The 23,331-nt window shown below is 55.0% G+C and overlaps 8 protein-coding genes across 8 annotated transcripts; 3 read left to right on the forward strand and 5 right to left on the reverse strand.

Annotated features, from left to right (window-relative positions):
* Positions 1-1,030: 1,030 nt before the first annotated feature.
* GLRG_05771 (ribonuclease H1/H2 small subunit) lies at positions 1,031-1,624 on the forward strand (the record flags this gene model as incomplete). The annotated part of the gene is made up of 3 exons (XM_008096456.1): positions 1,031-1,172; positions 1,242-1,531; positions 1,583-1,624. The coding sequence occupies 3 exons, from the start codon at positions 1,031-1,033 to the stop codon at positions 1,622-1,624; spliced, it is 474 nt and encodes a 157-aa protein (XP_008094647.1).
* Positions 1,625-2,198: 574 nt separating this feature from the next.
* On the forward strand, positions 2,199-5,186 carry GLRG_05772 (MCM2/3/5 family protein; the record flags this gene model as incomplete). Its single annotated transcript, XM_008096457.1, has 3 exons — positions 2,199-2,476; positions 2,540-4,988; positions 5,049-5,186. 3 exons carry the CDS (start codon positions 2,199-2,201, stop codon positions 5,184-5,186), a joined length of 2,865 nt encoding a protein of 954 aa, XP_008094648.1.
* A 983-nt stretch (positions 5,187-6,169) lies between these two features.
* On the reverse strand, positions 6,170-11,195 carry GLRG_05773 (sulfite reductase hemoprotein; the record flags this gene model as incomplete). Its single annotated transcript, XM_008096458.1, has 4 exons — positions 6,170-6,199; positions 6,263-10,657; positions 10,735-10,877; positions 11,153-11,195. 4 exons carry the CDS (start codon positions 11,193-11,195, stop codon positions 6,170-6,172), a joined length of 4,611 nt encoding a protein of 1,536 aa, XP_008094649.1.
* A 1,675-nt stretch (positions 11,196-12,870) lies between these two features.
* Positions 12,871-13,725, reverse strand: GLRG_05774 (uncharacterized protein; the record flags this gene model as incomplete). Its single annotated transcript, XM_008096459.1, has 2 exons — positions 12,871-13,605; positions 13,684-13,725. 2 exons carry the CDS (start codon positions 13,723-13,725, stop codon positions 12,871-12,873), a joined length of 777 nt encoding a protein of 258 aa, XP_008094650.1.
* Positions 13,726-14,496: 771 nt separating this feature from the next.
* Positions 14,497-15,432, reverse strand: GLRG_05775 (Ras family protein; the record flags this gene model as incomplete). Its single annotated transcript, XM_008096460.1, has 6 exons — positions 14,497-14,552; positions 14,611-14,889; positions 14,949-15,078; positions 15,150-15,238; positions 15,300-15,325; positions 15,383-15,432. 6 exons carry the CDS (start codon positions 15,430-15,432, stop codon positions 14,497-14,499), a joined length of 630 nt encoding a protein of 209 aa, XP_008094651.1.
* Positions 15,433-15,997: 565 nt separating this feature from the next.
* On the forward strand, positions 15,998-17,432 carry GLRG_05776 (uncharacterized protein; the record flags this gene model as incomplete). Its single annotated transcript, XM_008096461.1, has 2 exons — positions 15,998-16,149; positions 16,229-17,432. 2 exons carry the CDS (start codon positions 15,998-16,000, stop codon positions 17,430-17,432), a joined length of 1,356 nt encoding a protein of 451 aa, XP_008094652.1.
* Positions 17,433-17,719: 287 nt separating this feature from the next.
* GLRG_05777 (uncharacterized protein) lies at positions 17,720-19,855 on the reverse strand (the record flags this gene model as incomplete). The annotated part of the gene is made up of 1 exon (XM_008096462.1): positions 17,720-19,855. One exon carries the CDS (start codon positions 19,853-19,855, stop codon positions 17,720-17,722), a length of 2,136 nt encoding a protein of 711 aa, XP_008094653.1.
* A 924-nt stretch (positions 19,856-20,779) lies between these two features.
* GLRG_05778 (uridine kinase) lies at positions 20,780-22,709 on the reverse strand (the record flags this gene model as incomplete). The annotated part of the gene is made up of 10 exons (XM_008096463.1): positions 20,780-21,263; positions 21,318-21,549; positions 21,600-21,641; positions 21,692-21,719; positions 21,779-21,864; positions 21,926-21,968; positions 22,021-22,165; positions 22,274-22,323; positions 22,389-22,466; positions 22,527-22,709. 10 exons carry the CDS (start codon positions 22,707-22,709, stop codon positions 20,780-20,782), a joined length of 1,371 nt encoding a protein of 456 aa, XP_008094654.1.
* Positions 22,710-23,331: the final 622 nt, after the last annotated feature.

Below are 23,331 nucleotides of genomic sequence, written 5' to 3' on the forward strand. Positions count from 1 at the left end.
TAGGTCTTGGGAAGAGACCGGCCGATCGACCGATTAAACCTCGATGATCGGGGTCGACGGGCATTGGTAAAAGAAATCCTGCCGTAAAGGCGTGGCCCGGCTTGCATCGTGCGGCAGGGTCTTTGGGCGAGTTCGCAAAGCTTTGTGTGGAATTTCCCGACCGCAACTGGGGTCTTTCAGGGTCTATGACATCAAGACTTTGGCTTTTCCCCCATTGCATGGCTGTCGGTTGACGGCAACTGCTTGCTCCAGAGTCTTGGTCATACTGGGAGCATGGACTCTGGCTAGCGATGGGCTGAAGAGTTTTCTGGAGGAGTCGACGAAGAAAATGGGAGAGAATGGTAGTCCGATCGGATGGTACGGCAGCAAGATGGCATTCGAGCCAGGGGACGGACAGGCCTCGAGAGTATAACATTTCAGTGGGACGCACCTGTCACACCGTACGCCCCTGTCACAAAACACCAAACCCGGCCCCTAGAAAAACGGGCAAACCTACCTACCTGTCCTGTTGCCCATCCGACTACGGATACCGTAGGTACATACCTACTAGTAAGAGATGTAAGAACGCCATTGAGTGGGGCTGACTTGCTTCAGGATTGGATAAGTTCTAAATACCGACCCGAAAGTCTCATCGACCGTGCCTGACGGCTGACTCTGTTATTACTCATGTCTATCGCCTGCAAGCGCAGCCAGCCACCAGCCCAAGTGTCAATGCTGGGTGTGGTGGGGAGGTCCTTTCTACCTTTTCCCCGAACTGCAGTGACACACCAGCCCCTGCCGATGACTGCCCTGTTTGATAAAACAGTGAACCTGAGGGTGGCCCGTGCACACAGCAGCCAAGACCGTCTTATCGATAATGAGAGTCGGCTTATCGCCGCTCACTTATCGGCGATTTAATTGAATTGAGTTCGCGTCGTTGAGGACCGCTGTGGGGTGGACGCGTCTGCGTACGAATATTAGTAAACCACGGAGCGATTGAACATCCATCAACAAACCCGACCCCATTGCCGAGCACACAAGACAGGCCACCATGTCGAAAGCAATTCTCTCAATTCGGTCCAACGAATCCGATGAGAAGAGCAAAGCAGTCGCCAACCTGCTGCCATGTCGAATCCACCACAATGGACCGATTGGTGATGCCAATACCTTCTGGAATCCTGTTCGGTCAGAAGGTGAGCCAACTCCTGACCCAGCCATGATTATAAGAATGATGTGTGGCGGGTGCTGACTTCAGTCAATAGATGGGAACACCTTGGCATACTTTCGTGGTCGGAAACTCCACGGCACGACTGTCAAGCTGCCAGAGCAATACCGAGGCGTTGTTATGGAAAAGAGCGACAAGGTCGAAGCCCAGCAACTCGAGGTCGAGGGCGAGGGAGAGGGGGCCGAAGGCGATTTGGTCGAGCTGGGAACCATGCACGTCAAGGCTGTGTTTGACGAGATAGTCATCTGGGGCCACGAGTCGAGCGCCGAGGCGGCGTCGGATCCTTACATGAGGAGTATCGAGGAATGGCTGGCTGTCGCCGAATCGGTGTGTCCTGCTATGCGTGTTAAGAGATGAAGTTGGCTAACTTGGTCGCAGGTACACTCGTACCCTTCGCCGGAGATCAAGAACGGCGCATAGGCGGGCGAAGGCCCGCAGAGTTTAGTTCCAGGGAATTGTACACACGGAATAGCAGGGACATTGCATGGTTTAGGCGTTATGGAAGCTGTGCGAAGCAGAATGAGTACAAAAAGGCCAAGTAAGCTCCGAGTTTCGAATGCTTTATCTTGATTTCAGATGATAAACTCTTTATGCCCTGTCTGTTTCGCGACGACATGCCTACAGTACATACCTACCACCTGTATCCGTAGGCGTATCCCAAGTTTCCACCAACAGTACGGATACTCCATACTAAGGATACCTCCCAAACAAGACTAGCGCGAGATGCAGTCAATTAAAGCTGTCGCGCCAGCAACGCGCGCTGACGCGCCTCCTGCCCCTCACGCGCCAAAAATCAATTAAGCCCCCTACTGTCTCCGCCTCCAAATGCGAAAAAGGATCCATCGCATCCCACCACCCAAAATACCACCTCCACCTAAAAACAACAATCCGCATATCAGCCTCGTCTCCGTCCCTTGCGCCTGTTTTACCCATTGTTGACCTCCACCCCAAACGACAATATCTTGCAGCTGCTGCAGACGACATACTGTCAACAATGGCTCCCTCCAGCGACGCCGGCCTCATAATGTCGGATGCCCCGTCCCGTGCGGCGGGTACCCCTAGACGCTCCTTCATGCCCAGCTCCTCTGCTGGCGGAAGGCCACGAGTGCCGCCGTCCGAGAGCATGGGTGCTGTCAGTGACGATGAGGCCGAGGGCTTCGCTGACGACCAGGTTCCTCGCGGATCAAGGATACCCGACATCACAAACATTCCCCGCGTTGAGGACAAGATTGGTCTGATGGTTCAGGACCACTTCGAGTCCTTTATCGAGGGGTGAGTCGTGACCTTCTGCTCCTCTTTGGGCTACGTAGCGTATCTGACCATATGGAAATGCAGATTCATAGATGACCCGACTTCTTCTGGCGCACCGACATCGAGCGCTGTCACAACGGACAAGTACTATATTGCCCAGATTCACGGCATGCGCACATACCAGCTGTCCACCTTCTACGTGGACTTCAAGCACTTGGTGACATGGCAAAACGGCGAGTTGGCAGATGGAATCATGCGTGGCTACTACCGCTTCCTGCCTTTCCTTACCGCCGCCTTGCACAATATGATCGCCAAGCATGAGCCGCAGTACTTCCGCGAACATAGGCAACCTACCTCGTCCAGCAACCCCACCAACTCGGCCGCGAGCCAGCTGGGTTCCGCCAGCCAAACAGAAATGGGCGGCAAGACAGCCAACCAGCAAACTGACAAACTTTTCGCCATTGCGTTCTACAATCTGCCCCTAATCTCGCGAGTCCGCAGTCTCAGGGCGGCCAACATCGGCCAGCTCCTCTCCATCTCCGGTACCGTCACGCGGACGTCAGAAGTTCGCCCTGAGCTTTCTCTTGGTACCTTTGTGTGCGAGGCTTGCAGGACGGTTGTTCCCAACGTCGAGCAGACCTTCAGGTACACGGAGCCTACTCAGTGTCCCAACAAGACCTGCCTGAACCGCCAGGCGTGGCAGTTGGATATCAGACATAGCACGTTCGTCGACTGGCAAAAGGTGCGCATCCAAGAGAACAGCTCTGAGATTCCTACGGGGAGCATGCCGAGAACGATGGACGTTATCATGCGCGGAGAGATCGTAGACCGAGCCAAGGCTGGAGAGAAGTGTATCTTCACCGGTGCGCTCATCGTCGTGCCAGATGTTAGCCAAATGGGTCTGCCCGGTCTGAGACCAAGCGCCGTTCGAGACGACAAGGTTTCCAATGGCGCCGATGTGGGCGGCTCTGGCGTCAGTGGTCTCAAAGCACTTGGTGTCCGCGATCTTACCTACCGTCTGGCCTTCCTTGCTTGCATGGTCACCCCCGATGTTTCCAACTCGGGCCAGGCATCGAGTGGGCAGGTTTCAGACATCATCAACTCGTTGACCCAAAACAACACACACGATGCTTCAGATTCGGTCGAAGATGTTCAAGCCGCAGTACTTGCATCCATGAACTCCTCGGAAATCGAGGAGCTGCGCGAACTAGTCCATAGCGATCACATTTACTCGCGACTGGTAAACTCGATTGCACCGACGGTCTATGGCCATGAGGTTGTCAAGAAGGGACTCTTGCTTCAACTTATGTCTGGTGTGCACAAAACCACAGCTGAAGGCATGGAGCTGAGAGGTGACATCAACATCTGCATCGTAGGCGACCCCTCTACGTCCAAGTCCCAGTTTCTCAAGTACATCTGCTCTTTCGCCCCTCGCGCCGTCTACACTAGTGGCAAGGCGTCTTCCGCTGCTGGTCTCACAGCCGCTGTGGTCAAGGATGAGGAAACCGGCGACTTCACCATCGAAGCCGGTGCCCTTATGCTGGCAGACAACGGCATTTGCGCCATTGACGAGTTCGACAAGATGGATATCGCCGACCAGGTCGCCATCCATGAAGCTATGGAGCAGCAGACTATATCTATCGCCAAGGCTGGAATCCAGGCCACCTTGAACGCCCGCACCTCAATCCTTGCTGCCGCCAACCCAGTCGGCGGTCGCTACAACCGCAAGACGACGCTCCGCGCCAACATCAACATGAGCGCCCCCATCATGTCTCGTTTCGATCTCTTCTTTGTCGTGCTCGATGAGTGCAACGAATCCGTTGATCGCCACCTTGCGGAGCATATTGTTGGACTTCACCAGCTGCGCGACGAAGCCATCGAGCCTGAGTTCAGCACCGAAACCCTGCAAAGATACATCCGCTTCGCCCGCACCTTTCGGCCCGAGTTCACTCCTGCGGCTAAAGAGCTGCTTGTTAAACACTACAAGGAGCTTCGCGCCGACGACGCACAGGGCGGAATCGGCAAGAACTCATATCGCATTACAGTCCGTCAACTGGAGAGTATGATCCGTCTATCAGAGGCGATCGCCAAGGCCAACTGTGTGGAGGAGATCGAACCGCCTATGGTCACCGAGGCCTTCAACTTGCTCAGACAGAGTATCATCTCCGTTGAGCACGATGATGTTGAAATCGACGACGAGGAGTTTTCGGAGGAGGGCGCAGCCCTGCTTCGTGCGGCCTCTGAGGCAGCAGGCCAACCAGCCGAAGAGGGTGACATGGTCGTTGACGGAGCCGAAGGGACAGCAGCGGCTGCGGCCCGCCCCAAGCAGACTATCACGTTCGAAAAGTACTCGAGCATGGTCAACTTGTTCGTCGAGCACGTCGCTGGGGCCGAGGCTGAGAACGGAGAAGGCGTCGAAGGTGATGCGCTCGTGGAATGGTATCTGGAGCAGAAGGAAGATGAGTTGCAAGACGTTGCACACGCCGAGGAGGAGAGGGCGTTGGCCAACAAGGTGCTCAAGAGGATGGTCAAGGTATGTGATCTTTTCTTTTTTGCTGTCGATGTCAGAATGGAAGCTAACCTCGGACTACAGGAGAATATTCTCATGGCTGTCCGTGGCCAGGGTCTTCTTGACGAAAACGAGGCAGGCGAGGGAGCGTCTGCGGCCGCCGAGGCGGAGCAGCGCATCATCTTCGTCTTGCATCCCAACTGTGCTGTCGAGGACTTCTAAGTAACTCCCTCCCACAAGTGTTGACGCCTTTGAGAGTGGCCTTGAGGTAACTGGCCTGGTCTGGACGAGGATCATGAGTAGAAAAAAAGTAAGCTGATGTCCGCGGCATTTCGGAGACCCCCCCCCCCCGAGCCTTGAATGGGTGGGAAGGGATTTTGGGCTTATGCTATTGCAGCCCAGGAGTTGAGGCGTTGGTCGGACGAGCTGAGCTGTCTTACTCGAGATAAGATGCATATGAAAAAAGAGAGATTCCCACCTATCAGATGACTAGTGTTTGTTATTCCATGATTATACGTGCATATCACCATTTACATGCCCCCGAGCCAGTCCACCTCGCTCAGCCGGCACCTTGAGTTCAGCCACTCAAACGCTCCTGGGAAAGCGAAGTACCACCAGCCTTGAGCAGCTTCGGGTGGGGAATCATGCTGACAAGCCTCCCTCTCAAAGACGGCATAAACCCCGTAGAACTACCCAATGTGGGCTTACAACATGCAAGAGAAGCTGCGACAAAAACTCCATTCCGACTGGGTCACAAACGGACGGCGCGTTCTCTCTATCTTTGGGTTACGTCGGACGTACTGAGCCGGCTGACAGTTAGTTGGCTTTGGCATCCCTCCCCTCCTCCTCTCGCCATTTATTCTGTCAACACGCAAGGGTCTTCTCTGTATATAGCTGGCGTCCGTTCTGATACAGGGCTCCGCAGAGAAGCCGAACCTCGCGGAGACAAGGTATGACGTGAACATCATCACATCCATTCGAGCGAACAATATTGTAAAACTTTTGAATTGGATTTGATATATGCCGAACGAAAACCAAAATATCGCAACGCCTGCCCCGGGATGCTGAAGCTAAAGCGGATATAAAACATACATCTTACAAACTGTACTTTCCTTTTGCCACCCCCTTCTACTTCTAATATCGTCGACGGTCTCCCCCCCCCCCTCCCCGCTTCATGACGCGTTGATCCGTAGACTCAATGCAATTTACTCCTCATCGGACTCTTCCTCGGCAACCTGTCTTCTTGTTAGTCACTATCACACGGTGGTAGAACGATTTTATTCGGCACAGTCACTCACCCCCTCGTGGAAGTCCCGTCCCTCCTTGGTAGCCTTGATGACGCCCACACGGATACAGAAGTCGCCGAACCTTTCGCCCTCCTCCCTCTCGACCGCGTACCGCTTGAGCAGCGGTTTCATGATGGCCAGGATCTCGTCCTCCTTGATACTCTGGCGGAACAGCTTGTTCAGGCGTTGCCCGTGATAGCCACCGCCAAGGTACATGTTGTACGCGCCGTACGCCTTTCCGACGAAGGCGACCTCGGCAAGCCATGGACGGGCGCATCCGTTGGGGCAGCCTGTCATACGCATTACGATCGAGTCCTGGCGCAGGCCGTTCTCCTCGAGGCAGCCTTCCAGCTTTGTAATGAGCTGGGGCAGGTAACGCTCCGACTCGGCCATGGCAAGACCGCAGGTGGGGAAGGCAACACAGGCCGAGGAGCTGAGGCGCAGGCCAGAGAAGTTCACGTTGTCGAGCTTGTACTTCTTCATCAACGCCTTGATAGAGTCCAGGTCCTCGTCGGCGACGTTGCTGAGAATCAGGTGCTGGTTGCCCGTGAGGCGGAACTCGCCCTTGTGCACCTTTGCGATCTCGCGCAGGCCCGTCTTCATCTGGAACTCGGGTGTGTCCTCGATACGGCCATTCTCTATGAAGAAGGTGAAGTGATTGAGGCCCGTCTCGTCTTTCTGCCAGCCAAACGTGTCGACGTTAGACTTGAACTCGAAGGGACGCTCATTGTCGAACTTCTGACCCCAGAGCTCCTCGACCTTGGAGCGGAACACGTCGACGCCCATGTCGTCGATGGTGTACTTGAGACGTGCGTGCTTGCGGTTCTTGCGGTCTCCGTGGTCGCGCTGGACGAGCATAACCTTCTCGCAAGCGATGTGGACCTGGTCCGTCTTGACGAAGCCGAGCATGCGACCGACCTGGGGGTAGGTCTTCTTGTTGTTGTGCGTGGCACCCATACCACCACCGGCAAGCAGGTTGAAGCCTTCCAGGTGGCCGTCCTTGCCCTTGATGGCGATCAGGCCGATATCGTGAGCGTAGACGTCGGTGTCGTTGTGAGGAGGGATGGCAATGGTGATCTTGAACTTTCTGGGTAGGTAGGTAGGCCCGTACAGAGGCTCAAAGTCCTGAACAGCATCACCGGCGATCTTGGTCTTGACGTCGTTCTCGTCCGCCAGCCAAATCTCGTGGTAGGCAGTGGTTGAAGGCAGCAGGTGGTCACTGATCTTTTGGGAGCAGGCCCAGACCTCCTTGTGATACTTGGACTGCGTGGGCAGCGAACTGCACATGACGTTACGGTTAACGTCACCACATGCGGCGATGGTGGTCATGAGCGCGCGGTTGATGGCCTGCATGGCGGGCCTCAACTTGCCCTTGACGACACCGTGGAACTGGAAGGTCTGCCGAGTGGTGAGCTTCATAGTCTCGTTGCCGAGGTCATTGGCAATGTCGTCCATCTGCACCCACTGCTGGGGAGTGGAGATACCGCCAGGCAGACGACAACGGATCATAAAAGAGTAGGCGGGCTCCAAACCCATCGCCTTGCGCTCGTCTCTGACATCACGGTCGTCCTGCATGTAGGTACCGTGAAATTTGGTAAGCTGCTGGTCTGCGGCGGAGATGGCACCGGTGCTGGTGTCCTTAAGACCCTCAGCAATGGTACCGCGAAGGAAGTTGGAGGCAATCTTGATGTCCTCGTTGGTGATCGGAGCGGGCTCCTCGGGGAGACCGTCGACGTTGTCGACACCAAGAGCGGTCCAGATCTTGGGCTCCCACTCCTGGTAGCCAGTCTGGTAACCATCGGGGTCTTGGTCGTCACCGAGCCCGACGTCGGCAAGTCTCTTACCACCAAGGTTGGCAAGAACACGGTCAAGGTCCTTGGCGGGTTTATTGTAGTATATCTTGTCCTCCTTGCGGGGCCAGTAATGGCGGTCACCGAGACCGAAGACGGAGTAGTTGACGTTGGCGAGGTCAAGCTCGGTGTTGTCCTTTAGAGCAGTCCACAGGGCGTGGCCGTTCTGGGGGAACTCACCCTGACCTGCGGTAGAGGTCACGAAGATGATGTTCTCCTCGGAAGGCAAGTCCTCAACAGGGAAGTCCTCCATGACCATAACCTTGGTCTTGAGGCCGCGAGCCTTGCCGCGGTTACCGAGACGCTTGGCAACGGTGGTAGCGTTGCCGTTGTCGGAGGCATAGAGAATCGTCAGAGGGGCTCCGAAGAGGCCCTCGAGCAGTTGGTCGTAGGCATCCTTGGCCTTGCGCTTCTGCTGGGCTCTAACCTCAGTGCCAAAGTCCTGCGACAGATTGGCAGCGAAGACGGGGTTACGTTGCATGATCTGGGTCAACTGGTTGTCGCGGTCCAGGAAGGCCTTAAGCTCGCTCTTGATGCGCTCAGAATCAAGGGTGAAGTTGGGCTCGCCTTTGGCCTCATTGGCGGGATTCCAGCGGTACAGGGGCCAATAGCCGACATCGATGGCCTTCTTGGTCTCCTGCAAGACAGTCAGGGGAGAATCGGTCTCGCCGAAGTAAGGGAGGTAGGCAAGGACGACCGAGGGACCGTTGTGCTGATCGGCCTCGAGCATGGCCTGCAGAACCTGGGTGTAGGAGCCGTAGACGGCGGTCGAGGCGACGTAGGCGTTGCCAAAGTTCATGGCGTACAGGCCAATGTCCTTCTTGCGACGGTTGGCGTCGGCGGCTGCACGCTCGGAGTAGGGAGTCGAGTCAATGATGAGCATGTTGACGTTCTCGCCAGAGGCCAGAACGTGGTGCACACCAGAGTTGCCGAGGTCGTAAGCCCAGGCGTCGGATCCTATGAGCCAAAGAGACTCCTTACGGAACAGGCGCTTGCTAGACAACAAGCTGCGGGCGATGGAGGAGCCATCAGTCTCAAGACGAGGAATGAGGTCGTCGGCGATCTCGTTGACCTTCTTTGCGTCGGCCTCGTTGGCGGCCCAGCGGGCGAGCCAGCTCTTGGGAGCATCAGTCACAAACTGGTTGCTGTTGGCAGCCTCCTTAACCTCGCCGACGAAGCGCTGGCGCCGCTCCTTGCGGGCTAACAGGGAACCGAAGCCGAATTCGGGGCTGGCCTGGATGGAGGAGTTGATGCCGGCGTTGCTGGCCTTCAGTGCGTTGGCAACGTAAGCCCTCTGGCCGAACAGCTGGTCAAGGATCCTGGTGTAAGAGTTCTCAACCTGGGGCTTCTCAAGCCCGTATTCCAGTGCCTGCTGGGGGACGTCCTTGCGACCGACCTCGAGGTTCTGGACAGGGGACTCGGAAGTCAGGTTTTGCAGGACGCCACGTAGAGCCTGGATAACGGTCTTGGGGTCAATGTAGCCAAGCTGGTAACCGACGACAGTCTGGACGCCGCCGAAGCCGCTTTTCACACTGGTGAGGACATCAATGAAGACGGGGCCCCATTTCGTCGTCTTGCGGTGGATCTGCTCGAGGACGGCAATGCGCTTTACAGACTTGGGAATGGCATCGGCCAGAGCGGAGCTGAGCCAAGGGCGGTACAGCCTCGGGGTGATGATGCCGACCTTGGAAAAGTCACCGCCACGACGGGCCTGGTCAATGACATCTCCGAAAAAGTAAGCGCCGGAGCCGAAGACGAAGAGGCAGTTCTCCGCGTTGGTGGGGCCGGCGTAGAAGAAGGCCTGATACTCACGGCCTGTGAGCCTTTTGAAGTGGGTCCAGATGCCGTTGGCGTACTTGAGGATGTCCTCGGAGGAGACGACGGGCAGCGCCGCGTCAATGGTGGTGGCGTTGGAGGAGACGACGGAGGGGGGGCTGTCGGTGACGCTGTGCTGGGCGCTGGATTGGACCGAGGCCCGGGACGAGTCGAGCTTGGAATGCACGGACGAAGCGAGGTCGGAGGAGCTCAGGCCACTGATGGGCGAGGAGCCGGTCGGCGGCACGTCGGATCGATCAGAGGCGATCGGCAGTCGGCCGTCATCGGCATAGATGCCGACAGCCGCTCCCGTGCCGTTTGACGGCTGCTGGAAGCGCCTCGCGGCGTCAACATCGAGGATCTGGCGCACGAGCTCGGGGTCCTCAGCATCGATGGGCGCGTCATCGTCGCTCGAAGACGAGGCGAAGAAATGGACGACACCCTTGCCGGAGCGCAGGGCGAGGGCATGTGCCGTCAAAGCCATGTCCTGCGCCTCCTGCAGCGACTCGGACTGGAGGAAGGTCCATCCCGAGTTGCGGATGGCTGTGATGGTAGAGAAGTCGGGAAAGCCGGCGGGCTGGAGGGAGACGTGCAGGACGACGGGGTAGTTTGCCAGCTTGTAGAGATGAGAGATTGCGGGCAGGAGGGTGGTTGAGGATGTCGTGACGGCGACGAGCTTGCCGGCGCGTGAGGGCGCAAAGACGGAGAGGAGGGGGTCGGCATTGTGTCTGACGTGTTGAACCTGGTAGGGGTTTCTGTCAGCCAATGTGTTCCTTTACGCGCCGAGAAAAGACGACAGCAATGGAATTGAATGCTCACCTCGGGAACAGAGGCCTTTGCGACGAGGCTCATGTCGCCGCGAGCGACGTAGCGCTTGAGGTGGGATGAGAACTCAGAGTCCTTGGTCAGCGAGGGCTGGACGGAGACGACGACATCGCTGGAGAGGTATGCGATTCTCGCAACTGATTAGACCGCAGTGTTAGCAATGCTATCGTGGTCAATCCGCGCCTGCGCCAGAGGGCGTCGTTGTCCATCATCGTCGCCTTCTCTCGTCTTTCCCATCGTCCATCATCCCTCTGGTGGCGGGCGCTGGACGCTTGGGGGATGCGACAAATAGCAGAGCTCTGATTGGCCCACCTATAGTGCCGCTGACGCTTCGCTATAGCTATAGCGGGCAATGCGCTGAAGGACAACTCCGCTACAGGCAGTAGAACAGGGGGAACGGGGCATAACTTACCAGCCTCTCCAGGCGTCTGGATCTGGCCTCTTGTCGGTGCCATTGTCGATTTGTTTAATTCTGGGGGGTATCGTATAAGTCGCAGGTCTCGCTGTCTAACAGTTGCCTCTTGCTTTTCTCTTTTCCTCCTGGAGGCCGACTTAAGACGAGTTGTCGGTCCAAGAAAAGAAGAAACACGTAAACAATATACGACAGCGGGAGCAGCAACCACAGCAACACTACGACCGGCAAAGAAGGTTGACGATGGAGGGGAGAGAGAGAGAGAGTGAAGGCAAAGTCGAAGGGGTGGGAAAGAAATAATGCAAAACTGCGAAACAAGTCCGATGTCTCCTGCTTTTGGATATTAATTCCCTGGTCCAAGTTTTCGTCCTCCTCAGCACGTCTTAGACTAGGCCGACGGCTTGCTCTTGCTGGCCATCGTTCCCACCGACGAATTTTGCCCCGCAGAAAACAATGAATTTTGTCGACATCAGGGTCGATTGCGTGATCGGCTAGCGCAGCGTCTCCCCCAGTCCCAATTCGCTGGGCGTGCTGATGCCGCCGCACCGCCCTTGTTGCGGCTTTGGGGAGGAGGGACATGTTCCAACCCCGCCACGACAATCAGCCACTCCCCCAGTCAGTGGCCAACGGCCGGCGCGAGTACCGTTACCGGCATGTTTTGACCTGCTGGGATACGTTGCCATTCTTCATCATTGACTATTGGCCCTATCCTTGTATTACATCCTTGTGTTGTCTACCACTCATGGATTTATCTTGAGTGTAGCACGTGTTCTCAATTTCCCCAGTAAAGTATTCCATCATGATCCAAAGAAAGATGGCACTTCCTGGGCTACTCCAAGCCAGTGTAGGCGACACAGAGTACGTAGAGAAAGATGACAAACACAAGAGGCGTCTACCGTCTCCAGACAAAAACAAATGACCGAATGCCGAAAAAGGCCGTTGTCGGCCGGGTATTCTCACTCATTCCTCAGTTCTCATACCTTTGGGCTGCTGAATGGAGAAAATTGTCCTTCATCCACACGGGGACGAGTCGTCGTTGGGTAGTATATACTAACACCAGACACCTCGCCCCCCCCAACGTGCTCCATATCCCGCCGTGGACCCCGTCGAACCCAGTCCAGGTTCCCATCCCAACAACCCCGGGGAATATTTCGGATTACAAATGGTCAGAATTGCATTTGCAGTTCCCGCTCTTTACCGAACACTCTCTCCGAAGCCCAGCCCGATCTGCAATGAGCTGGTTTCCGAGTCATCATCCAATGACCGCGCCCCCATTGAACATCAGTGTCTTTTACTAAACATTAGGGTATTCATACCATGTAGGTGCCTGTCTTATGCTGTGTTTATCTGTCTGCTGTTCCTGTTCGGGGTTTGGAACCTTCTTTACCAATGGCCCAAAGTCACACACTTCGATGTCTCTTTGGCCAGAGCCGAATGAATACCCTCTTCCCGACCGTCCCAAACGCCGATATCCTCATCTCATATGTGCCTGATGATCCACCACATGGTATGCGCTGTTCCATCCACATTGACCAAACCCCCCTCCATTCAGGCGATGCACCGCCGACCAATGACACCATCGCGAGATGGCATCATCTAACCCCGTTCACGGACCCGCCCAGGGGCGGTCAGCCCAGCCGCGATGCCGCCGACCTGCCGCGCCGATACCCATCGTTCCCGACCGAACGACCACCGTTGCTTTCCGTACTTCGAGATGCTTAAACCCCGGCGTGTCGGAATTTGGCGTTCACCGTGCTCGCCCATTCATCCTGCGGTCTCTCGCTCATCCAGTAGCCGCGACCGAGCGCTAGCATCACGCGACCCAGGCGACCGCGAGATCCCTCGCCACCGGGCTCGCCCTGTGAAAACGGGCCGTCAGGGCCCTTCTTGCGGCCCTCCTCCTCCCAACCCATCTCATTATACCGCTGCAGCACCTGCTGCGCAAAGGACATGACCACCAGCGCAAAGTAGACGCGCACCAACGTCACGGAGCAGATGAGTCCCAGACTCATCCACGACTCCTGCGGGCCGATGTGCTTCGTCGTCTTGGGCACATCAGGGACGACGGGAGCGCCGTTTGCAAGGGCCGTCTCGGCGATCTCGGCGCCCGCGGGGGTGCCAGCGCTGCCCGGATGCTTATCGAGAGCCGTACTGTTGACATACCAGTTGACGGCGAAGAAGGTGGTGTAGGCGACGTTGAGGATCGTGTCGATGATGTAGAGCCATGCGAGGCTGAGGTTCTCAAAGGGGCTCTGCTTGCGGATGTGGGGCATGAACATGGCCAGGAGCACAATCACGCCGAGCGAGTAGAGGTACATGGACAGCTGAGTTACCGACAGCTCGTAGCCCGTAAGGACGGCGAGGAGACCGTAAAGGCCGGTGAGCCTATTGAAGAGGAGAATCAAGGAAATGACCTCAGTACCAGTCTGGAGGCTGATGCAGCCCAGAAACGTCTATTGAGAAAGCATCGCATGTCAGCCTCGTGAACGACTGCAAACGGGGTCATGAGGTCGCGATCGTGCCAGGCATACCTTTGGGCGCGGGAAGCGCAGTCTGAATCTCGATGGCGCCATGTTGCTCAGTGGTTGACTTTTGCGAAAGTTGAGAAATTGTACGTGAGCGTATTGCGTCAGCGGGAAAGGGGTCCAAAAGCTCTGGTAAATAGTGGAAAGCTTTTGGAGGAATCGACGGCTTTATCCAACAAAGCGGCAGAGCCGGATGACATGGGAAAATTCCGAGGTGAAATAAGGGTGGAAGGACCCTGCGTTGTCAATGACATATGACGAAACCCACCGTATCTATGCGGCATAGCGCCACGCCGCGGCGTTTGCGTCCGAGCGCTGGCAGGTACAACTGGTTGGTACCACGACCCAGCATAACGAGCGTGCTAATCGATTTCGGCCCACCACACACCCCCGGTATTCGGTGACAGACGACCCACCGGGGGCATCACGGACGCCGAATCATCAGCGTGTGGTGGTCTCGTGCGATCCCGGGCGGTGAAGAAGTCCAGTCTCCAGCCTCTTGCCAAGATGGCCACCGTCACCGTCTCACACATCAGCAAAGTCAGGGACAGAAAATTACGTGCATCATAGGGGACAAATTGACAAGAAGAAGAAGAAAAAGAAGCCATTAAATGTAGGTATGTACTAGCGACCGTGGATTATAGCCCGTTGTTATACAAACTGCAGCTGAATGCTGAAATCCCCATTGCACGCTATGCTTAAGATGTCCTGCCCCGCCAGTCATGCTCGTAACGTAACGGCCATTCAGCCCCCACGTCGTCCGTCATAAGTCTCGCCTTGGGTTTGCCACAGTTTTCCACGTTCATCTACCCATTTCGTCTAGCACGCGCATCCCTCTTGCGAGGACTGGGCCGGGGTTGTCTTCACATCAATCACTGCACCAAGGTTAGCAAATCTCGGTCCGATAATCGTTGTTCTTGGAGAAATACGCACTTTGGCTAGAGGCCTGCGCTGCGGCGTCTGTTCCTTCCATACCGGGAAGAGCCTGCGCTATTCTTTTGAACAACGTCTTGACGTTGTGGCCCAGCTTCGCGCTGGTCTCCACAAACATAAGGTTGTTCTTCTTAGCCTCCTCTTCGCCCTGCTGCGTCGTCACCTCTCTCTTGTCGTTCAAATCCGTCTTGTTGCCAACGAGGACAATGATCACGTCGTTTCCTCTTTCGGCTCGCACATCGTCTATCCACTTCTTTGTGTTCTGGAAAGACTTCGCATCTGTGTGCCCATTGTTAGTTGCTGGCACCTTTCTCCCGTCCGCCTTATCTGCCACATACTTGAGATGTCGTATACAACAACGGCAACGCTCGAGTCGCGGATATACGAAGGGATCAAACTACGGAAGCGTTCTTGACCGGCGGTATCCCAAAGCTGTAGTCTGACGGTGCGGTCTTCGAGGTACATGGTCTGCAACGGGTTAGACGAGCTGTTCAAGCCGGGCCGAGGCGACGACCCTCAGAGGAATAATGACAGCTTGCCTTGGAGAGAAAGTCGATTCCGATGGTCGCTTGATACATGTTGTCGAATGAATCGTACATGAACCGAGTAATGAGAGACGTTTTCCCCACTGCAATATGGGTTTTGTTAGCGAGGGACACGAGATACCAATGGGCAAACAGCAAGCTTACCACTCTGTTCGCCCAAGAAGACAAGCCTGGTTGCAAATCGTCAGTTGGGTATACAATTGTCATTGTCGCATTGCGCATCATACTTGAACTTCTTGAGGGGGTTGTTGTACGACCCGCTTGCGCCGGACGCCATGGTTGCCGAGTGTTCGTGTTGATTAAAAAGAAGCTTGACGTGGTGTTGGGGGTTGGTTGCTTTGTAGGACAGTCAACACTAACGATTGCGGCAAAAAGGTGCAGGATGCAACGGACACGAGTTTTGGGACGCAAAGCGGGAGGCCGAGAACAGAGGAAGAACAGATCGAGGGCGATCAGGGAGCCAGCGGGGAACGTGTGATTTTCTGGTCGCGACCTGGGTTGAGAGCACCGGTCGGTAAAAGGAGGTCAACTTTCGCTCCCTCTAGGCGCATTGCACATCCCGTCATCCACTCAGGATCCAGCCGGAAAGACGGGGATCATCACGTGGAGATAATCGATAAGCGATAGGACAATCGATAAGCCTCCAGACCCTGTCAACCGTATCTCAAAAATTTCTGGATGGGCCAGGCCCCGCCGTGGTGCAGTGCAGAAACAGACGACCATCAAACTGCAGGGTGCGCAAATCGACTTTTTCAGCCAGAGGAAGTCTTCCCTGGGAAACATTTCACATATCGAATTCTGCAAAAAGTCACCACTACTTTTTTACTTGGTTCACAGTCAGGATGCCCGTTCTCAAGCCCCTTTTGGGCGAAGGCGATGCGCCGCAGCAATACAAGCAACCCTCCAGAAAGGGCAAGAAAGCGTGGCGGAAGAACGTCGACGTTACCGAGGTGCAGGACGGTCTCGATGAGCTGAACAAGCAAATAATTACGGGGTATGATACATATCCTTTCCGAGAGGGGATGCCAGCTGTCTTGTCACAAGAATACGCCAAAATACTAACAGATCCCAAGTGGTGTCGTCGCAGAGAAGGACTCGGCCGACCTCTTCACCCTCGACACGGTTGGCAAGATCGAGAAGCGCCCTAGACCCAAGAAGACTCTCAAGTCAGAAGAGATCATCGCCGCCCGCTCCTCCGTTCCCGCCGTATCCTCCCGTAAGAAGCGCGAAAACGAAAGCTCCAAGACGGCCAATGGCCTCCTCCCCGTAAAGCGTCAGCGCACCGACTGGGTCTCGCACAAGGAGCTCGACCGTCTGCGCAGGGTTGCCGACGGGCAAGAAGATTCGAGCATCGTCCCCCAGGAAGCTACGTACGATCTCTGGGGTGCCGGCGCGCCTGCCCTCGTAGCGGCGGCAAAGGCAGATCCCGGCACCACCAAGGAGGACAACTTCATCCCGCCCGTGGTGAAAGCTAAGCCCCCAAAGACACTCAAGCACAAGCCGCTCTCCCTTGTCGCGAGCGGCAAGCAGATCCCGGCGGTTCTGAAGCCGACGGGCGGCTACTCGTACAACCCGACGTTTGACGACTACGCCGAAAGACTTGAAGAGGAGAGCGCCAAGGCCGTGGCAGCGGAGGAAACCCGTCTGGCCGCCGAGGAGGCTGAGCGCGTCAAGCGCGAAGCCATCGCCCGGTCCGCAGCTGAAGCCGAGGCCGCCGAGGCCCGCGCACAGCTGTCCGAGTGGGACGAAGACTCGGCCTGGGAAGGGTTCGAGAGCGGCGTCGACGACGACAAGCCGTCCCTGAAGCGGCCGCAGCGCAAGACGCCCCAGCAGAGGAACCGTATCAAGCGTCGCAAGGAGGCCGAACGCGAGGCCAAGCATCAGCTGGCGATGAAGAAGAAGGCAGCCCAGGCGGAGCAGATTAAACAAATTGCTGCAGAGATCGCGGAGCGGGAGGCCTCCAAGAACGCGCTGGCTTTGGCGAAGGAGCTCGGTGAGGGCAGTGACGCGGATGATGACGAGGTCGTCGACGAGGGCCGGTTGAGGAGACGACAGCTTGGCAAGATGAAGCTGCCGGAGAAGGATCTGGAGCTAGTGCTCCCCGACGAACTCCAGGACTCGCTACGGTTGTTGAGGCCGGAGGGAAACTTGCTCAAGGACCGTTACCGCAGCCTGCTTGTCCGCGGGAGAGTCGAGGCCAGGAGACATATCCCCTTCAAGAAGCAAGCCAGGACAAAGCTTACGGAGAAGTGGTCCTACAAGGACTTCAGAATTTAAAAGGGGGGCATACACTATAGGTCATCGGGACAGTAATTCAAAAGCGAGCATATTTTGGGTTTTAACTTGACTCGGTCTTTAAGAGATGTACAATTGCAAATAGTTGAACGACATATTGGCAGTGGAAGAGACCATCTACATAACGCTTTTCTGTCTCTTCTCTTGGCCTTTGATCCGATAACTCTGTTGACTTTGTCGCCAAATGCGTTTTATCCCTTGTACTCCACAGGGTATGCTAACATAAACTACTAATATTAAGACTCGTTCTCACTTCACCGCAGTTAGATTTAGTAACTCATCAAATCTGAACCACTGTTAGCAACCGAGCCTTTTAGCGCGTAGAATAATAGTAACTTACCTCTTCCAAAAAGACCACGCTTGGCCCAGTCCATGGCAAGTAGGATACGTGTGCGTAAGCTAACACTCTGCGCAAAATAAACAGACCGCCACATGTAGACAGCCCACAGACCGCCAGCGAAATTCCATCCTTCTCCCCAGTCGAAAACAGCCGAGTTGCCAATGTAAGCTAGGCTGCCGAGATGGTGGTACTCAAACGCCTTGTAAACGACGGAATCGATATCGCCGTCAAAGACCATATTCGCCTTAAGGCCATCCGAGGTGCGTGCCAGCTTGTTGAACTTGTGCGCAAGATACTGACCTTGCTGATGGGCGCGCTGTGCCGTAGCGGGCAACGATGTGAGCTTGGAATCGATCTGCTTCAGCAGCTCTCTAAGCTCGCCAAAGTCGAGGGTGCCGGACTGGTCCTTGTCAAATTGCTCAAACAGTTTGTCAAGACGCTTCAGATGGCTGATGGCCTGAGGGAAGCGCTTCTTGACGTCGTTGGCCACGTCGCGCCAGTCGCTAAAGTGCAGCTCTAGGGTCTCAGGATCCTTGCCGCGCTTGAAAGCGACGCCGCGGAGGAAAGTGATGATGTGGTCGGCTACATTGTTCTGGACCGTTGAGCAGTCGCCGATGGCGTAAACGTCGCCCAGAGGCGTGCCATTAAGGCGAAGGTGGGTATCGGTTTCGAGAGCGTGTCGGTTTGTCTGTGATGGGCCAAGTTTGGCGGACAGCCGCTTGCACAGGTCGGCCTGGGCGACGCCAGTTGACCAGAGACAGAAGCCCATGGGGAGCTCCTTGGTGACGAGGGATCCATCAGGCTGCTTCTGGGTAAAAACAATCTTGTCGGGGAGGACTTCTTTGACGCGGGAGTTTGTAAGGATGTCAACCTGATCGCGGGCAAAGTGCTCTTCAGCGTACTTGGAGACAGCTTCGTCATAAGTGTTGAGGATATGGCTGCGGCTCTGGATTAAGTGGACAGAAATCTCATTGCGGAGGAGCTTGGGGAAATGCTGTGTCAAGTCTTCGTTGAGCATGTCGAACAGCTCGGCCGCGAACTCGACACCGGTAGGTCCACCTCCGCTCACAACGAAGGACAGGAGACGTTTGCGCTCTTCGTCAGAGGTTGTCGGCACGCAAGCTTGCTCGAGGTTGTGCATGACTTGGTTCCGAACCTTGCGCGCATCACTGATGTCCTTGAGAAAGTGGGCATTCTCTAGTCCTTTGACGCCGTGGGGGTTGGTGGTTGATCCAACAGCGATAACCAGCTTGTCATAAGGGACGTAGAAACGGGTCTCGTTGCCATGAGCGTCGGTTTGGGAGCATTCGATCAGCTTGTGTGAAAACTCCACGTCCTCAGCCTTTGCGCAGATGAAGTGGCCGTGGACGCGGGAAAGAATACGACGGACCGGTTCAACGAGCGATCGGAGTTCTAGTGTTCCTACGGTGGCAGACGGGAGCATAGGCGTAAACAAAAAGTAGTTGGTTGGCGAGATAACAGTGACGTGGTATTCGTCCGGAATCAGCTCTTTGAGGAGGGCCACGCCACCCCATCCGCCACCCAGAATAACCAGCTTTGGCTTGTTCTTTGCGCTCGTCATTTTTTCAGTATCCAGGTCGTCGATCAAAACTTCGGCAATGGGCAGGTTCTTGGGCCCACCCTTCTTGGGATTCAACGCCAGCTCGGATACGTTGATCTCGAATTGATCGGGGTGTTCTTTGTATGTCGAAGCGTCGTAGATGAAGAACCCTACCACACCTAGGCCGACGAAGATGACACCGCTGCCGAGCCATACTGCGCTACGGTATGCGAAACGCAGGATTCGTGAAGTGGGCTTATAAGGAGGAGTTGTGCCTGAGACGAATCGGAGGGCGGTTCCTTTGGGCAAGCCATGAGCATTGAAGAAAGAGTTGGCAAGAGGCGTCCGGGTTGTTCGTGATCGTTGAGGCAAATTAGCAAATGCACGTCTCTGAGAGGCGATGCTCTGTTGTCGGCATTTCGGGTAAGCCTTAGTAAGGCCAGTTGGAGAGATCTGAGAGGCGACGCGAGGGAGGCGCATCAGCGCTGATGTAGTAGGAGGCATTTAATTATCGAGACTCGGTTTTGGAATGTCTGGCGATGGAGTCATGTGCGTATCTAACAGAAAGATGTCATGTCGGAACGAATGTGAGGGCTGCAGTTGAAGCTGTTTGCTGTCTCCTGGACGCGATAGCTACCGAGGACTGGGTCTGGGGGGGAAACGACTTCAAGATTGTGTTTTTCCAAGAAATAGGAAATCAGGCGTACTGGTTACGGGAAACAACGATCTAGCGTTGGCGGAATAGCTCCCTGACATAGGTATGCGTAATGATGCTAGTGCTGGTCAACTCAGGAGCGACAAACCCGGGGAGCTCCAATCCCAGCAGCTACAGCACCTACGTCATTATCCGGTTAGGCCGAAGAGGACTTGCATGCAGTTACCCAGCAAGTCCGGCAGCGCCAGAATATTCCAACGGCCGCCGCACTTCTCTTCCGCAGCTAGCCACAGTCAAGATTTCCTTGCCAGTCTTGGTGGTAACTGCATATCGCCGCTGCCGCCGACAACTCGGACTTTCGTTTCGATTATTGTCCCGAGGTCGGCGCCGCCTATCTAGTCCGCCGAGCTGACAGGATCTTCACGGGATCCTTTCCTGCCAAGACCAGTTTTTCAGCGACACTATTATGATCTCACTAAGCGACGTCAAGGACGCATGCCGCGTGCCGGAATCTCCACCACCATACCCGCTTCTCGGTGTCTCGCTCGGCCAATTGAACCTGCATGCCGGCCACTAAATCAGAGTCTCTGTTTACGCAGCGCCGCGGAAGTCGCTGATTTGGACACCAGCTTACACTGCGCTGAGCCTCACAACATACACAGCTTGGTTTGCTCTGGCACTACCACGCATCTTTTACTGACTGGTTTTGCTTTTACTATATAACGCCTTGTTCCAGGTGGCTTACAACCGGTATAGTTGCAAGATTCCCCAGACTAGCATCGGAAGTACTTCTTCTCAACCCATCGATCCTCGATATCCGGAAGCATATTGCAAAGAACGATGGTGATGCCAGGGAAAACCTTGGCAAGCCGGTGAACACCGAGCCTTCCTGCGGCGTAGCATGCCAGCACGATCTTCTCCTGTGCAACGCCGTAATCGACGAGAACCTGCACAGCCATGAGTGCAGCACCTCCGCTAGCCATCTGGGTATCAATCAACAATACCGACTCGTGTTTGTCGATGTTATCCGGCAGCTTCAGGTAATGAAGCTCGGGCTCTCCAGTCCGTATGTTGGACTGAATAAGGACTCTGCCTGTCCTCATGTCCGGAACAACTCTCTTCAACGCGGTCTCGAAGGCAGCACCGCCTCTAAGGACAAGTACCGCACTCACGTCGCCGGTCGATTGAAGTCCACTGTACTTGTAACCTTGGGGAGTGGAAATGGTCTTCTCCCTAAACTGTACATTGTTGAGCGCCCTGGAAGAATCAGCCAGCTGTATATTTGGACACTCAAAAGTCAGATATACTCACTGCTCGATCAGTAGGCAAGCAAGGCGGTCAAAGTAAAAGATAAAGTCTTCTGCCGACGTGTCGATGTTCTGGATGATCGTACACATGGCCCTGAGTTGCGGTGTCTGGTCCAATATCACAACTCGGTCAGACAGGGGGTCGCTGGCAGCAGCTAGCTCAAGCTGTGTTAATGCTGCCCGGTGGTGGGTTGATTTTTCGATCAACTTCCGCTCAATGTACTGGACAACCATGGCTAATCGATATTTTAGCTGAATGCTGACCTAACTCTATCGGCCCACTTACCCATTGCGACATGGTTTTCGATACCTCGGGGTACGATAATGTCTTTCTAGTCAGTAACAAGGCAGAAGACCTGCGAAGAGAGTGCAAAGTACCTGCTACTTTACGCTGTGGCTCGACGAACTAGAGATGGATTGGTCAGAACTGATGGTAATAAAAGATCTTGGTGTAAGGGCCGTTACCTTTTCGAAATTGGGCTTCACAAACTTGAACCACTGCTTGATGATGCCCTCGACATCGCGGGCGCGCTCCTTAACATCTCTCAACACTACCCAATACGGTCAGCTTCTTTTTGGATAGACATTACCACCGATCTGCGCGTTACCAACCTCTTCGAGACAAGCATGTATCGGCGTCCGCCTCACAGAATATCTAGAATACTGTCAGGTTAAGTTCACATGATGATCTTATATGAGAAATATACCCTCATATCCAAGAGATCTATGATGCGGGGGTCATGCAGGGCGAAGATGCCTTCTAAGATAATGACGTGAGGGGAGTAGATGGTTGTGGTTTGGTCCAGTCGTTGATGCTTGGCAAAGGAATAAACAGGAACCTCGGCCCGTTTACTAAGGTTGAGATGGTTAGTTTGTTTCACCATAAAAGCAAACAATCACATAACACCATTGTAGGAATGGATCAAGTGCAAATGCAACCGCCATGGTTTGTCAACTTACCCAGCCTTGAGGTCTCGTAAACATTGCACGAGAATGTCGAAGTCAATGGCCTGTGAACACAACATTAACAACGAGACTGCCCAGCAGTGCCCATCAGGCACAAGAAACAACTCACATTGGGGGCATCAAAGTCAAAGTCGTTGTCAAAGGCTTTCTTGGACTCCTCAGGAGTCAGGGGGTTGTAAAAAGAATCCTGTCATCACTTCGGGTCAGAGGCAGTGGTTGACGGTTGGCGGGGTAAATGCACACATACCATAGACAAAATCACCACCCATGGCAAGTTTAGCTTTCTCACAATGGCATGCGACAGAGTGGACTTTCCTGAGCCGGAACTGCCAGCAATACCGATGATACTGACATCTGCCCACGGTGGAGAGTAGTGAGTCCGACGTTGAACCGTGACATGAGATTCGGTGCCGCTGTGGTCGTCAGCCATTGTGAGTCGGAGGTCGCCGACGTCGAGGCGTGGGGGGACAATGGTATTGGTCGACTGCAGCTAGCAACTCAAGAATCTACAGCCAGGCTGACAAAGGGACAACGATAAGGCACTGCAGAGGAGGAGTTGGGAGCCGCGGATCTGCTTCCTTGCGAGCGGGTGAGGAGAAGAGGAATTCAAGGACTAAATGGAAATAAGAGGTAAAAGCCAGGGTCCAGAGACCTATCTTCAGATAAGCGCTGAGGGGATGTTGGACTTTGACGAGCCTAGGCAAGTGGAGCTTCTAAACGTTAAGGGTGTGTGCAGCAAGGTGCTAGTCAGGTAGTGGAAGTGGACTTCTTCCTCGCCGTAGTTGTCTTGCAAGTCGTCGCTCAAAACCTCAATAATTGGAGGATATTGTCGCTTTTCTTGGGTCTTAACAGTACGCCTTAGGAGACAAGGGGAAAATGAGGAGCGACGTAGAAGTAAAAGTGCTCGTGTGCTATCTTGCCTCTTGGGCGCTCATGGTCTAGACGCTTGCAACACCCCGCCGACGGCCAGGCACGGTGCTCAGTTTACAGTCCAGGGAGGTACCTCGGGTTTCGTACCTGCCTCTCTTGTGCCTCTTTGGGGGAGCTGACTA

This window comes from Colletotrichum graminicola (assembly GCF_000149035.1).
Source record: "Colletotrichum graminicola M1.001 genomic scaffold supercont1.20, whole genome shotgun sequence".
Lineage (NCBI taxonomy): Eukaryota > Fungi > Ascomycota > Sordariomycetes > Glomerellales > Glomerellaceae > Colletotrichum > Colletotrichum graminicola.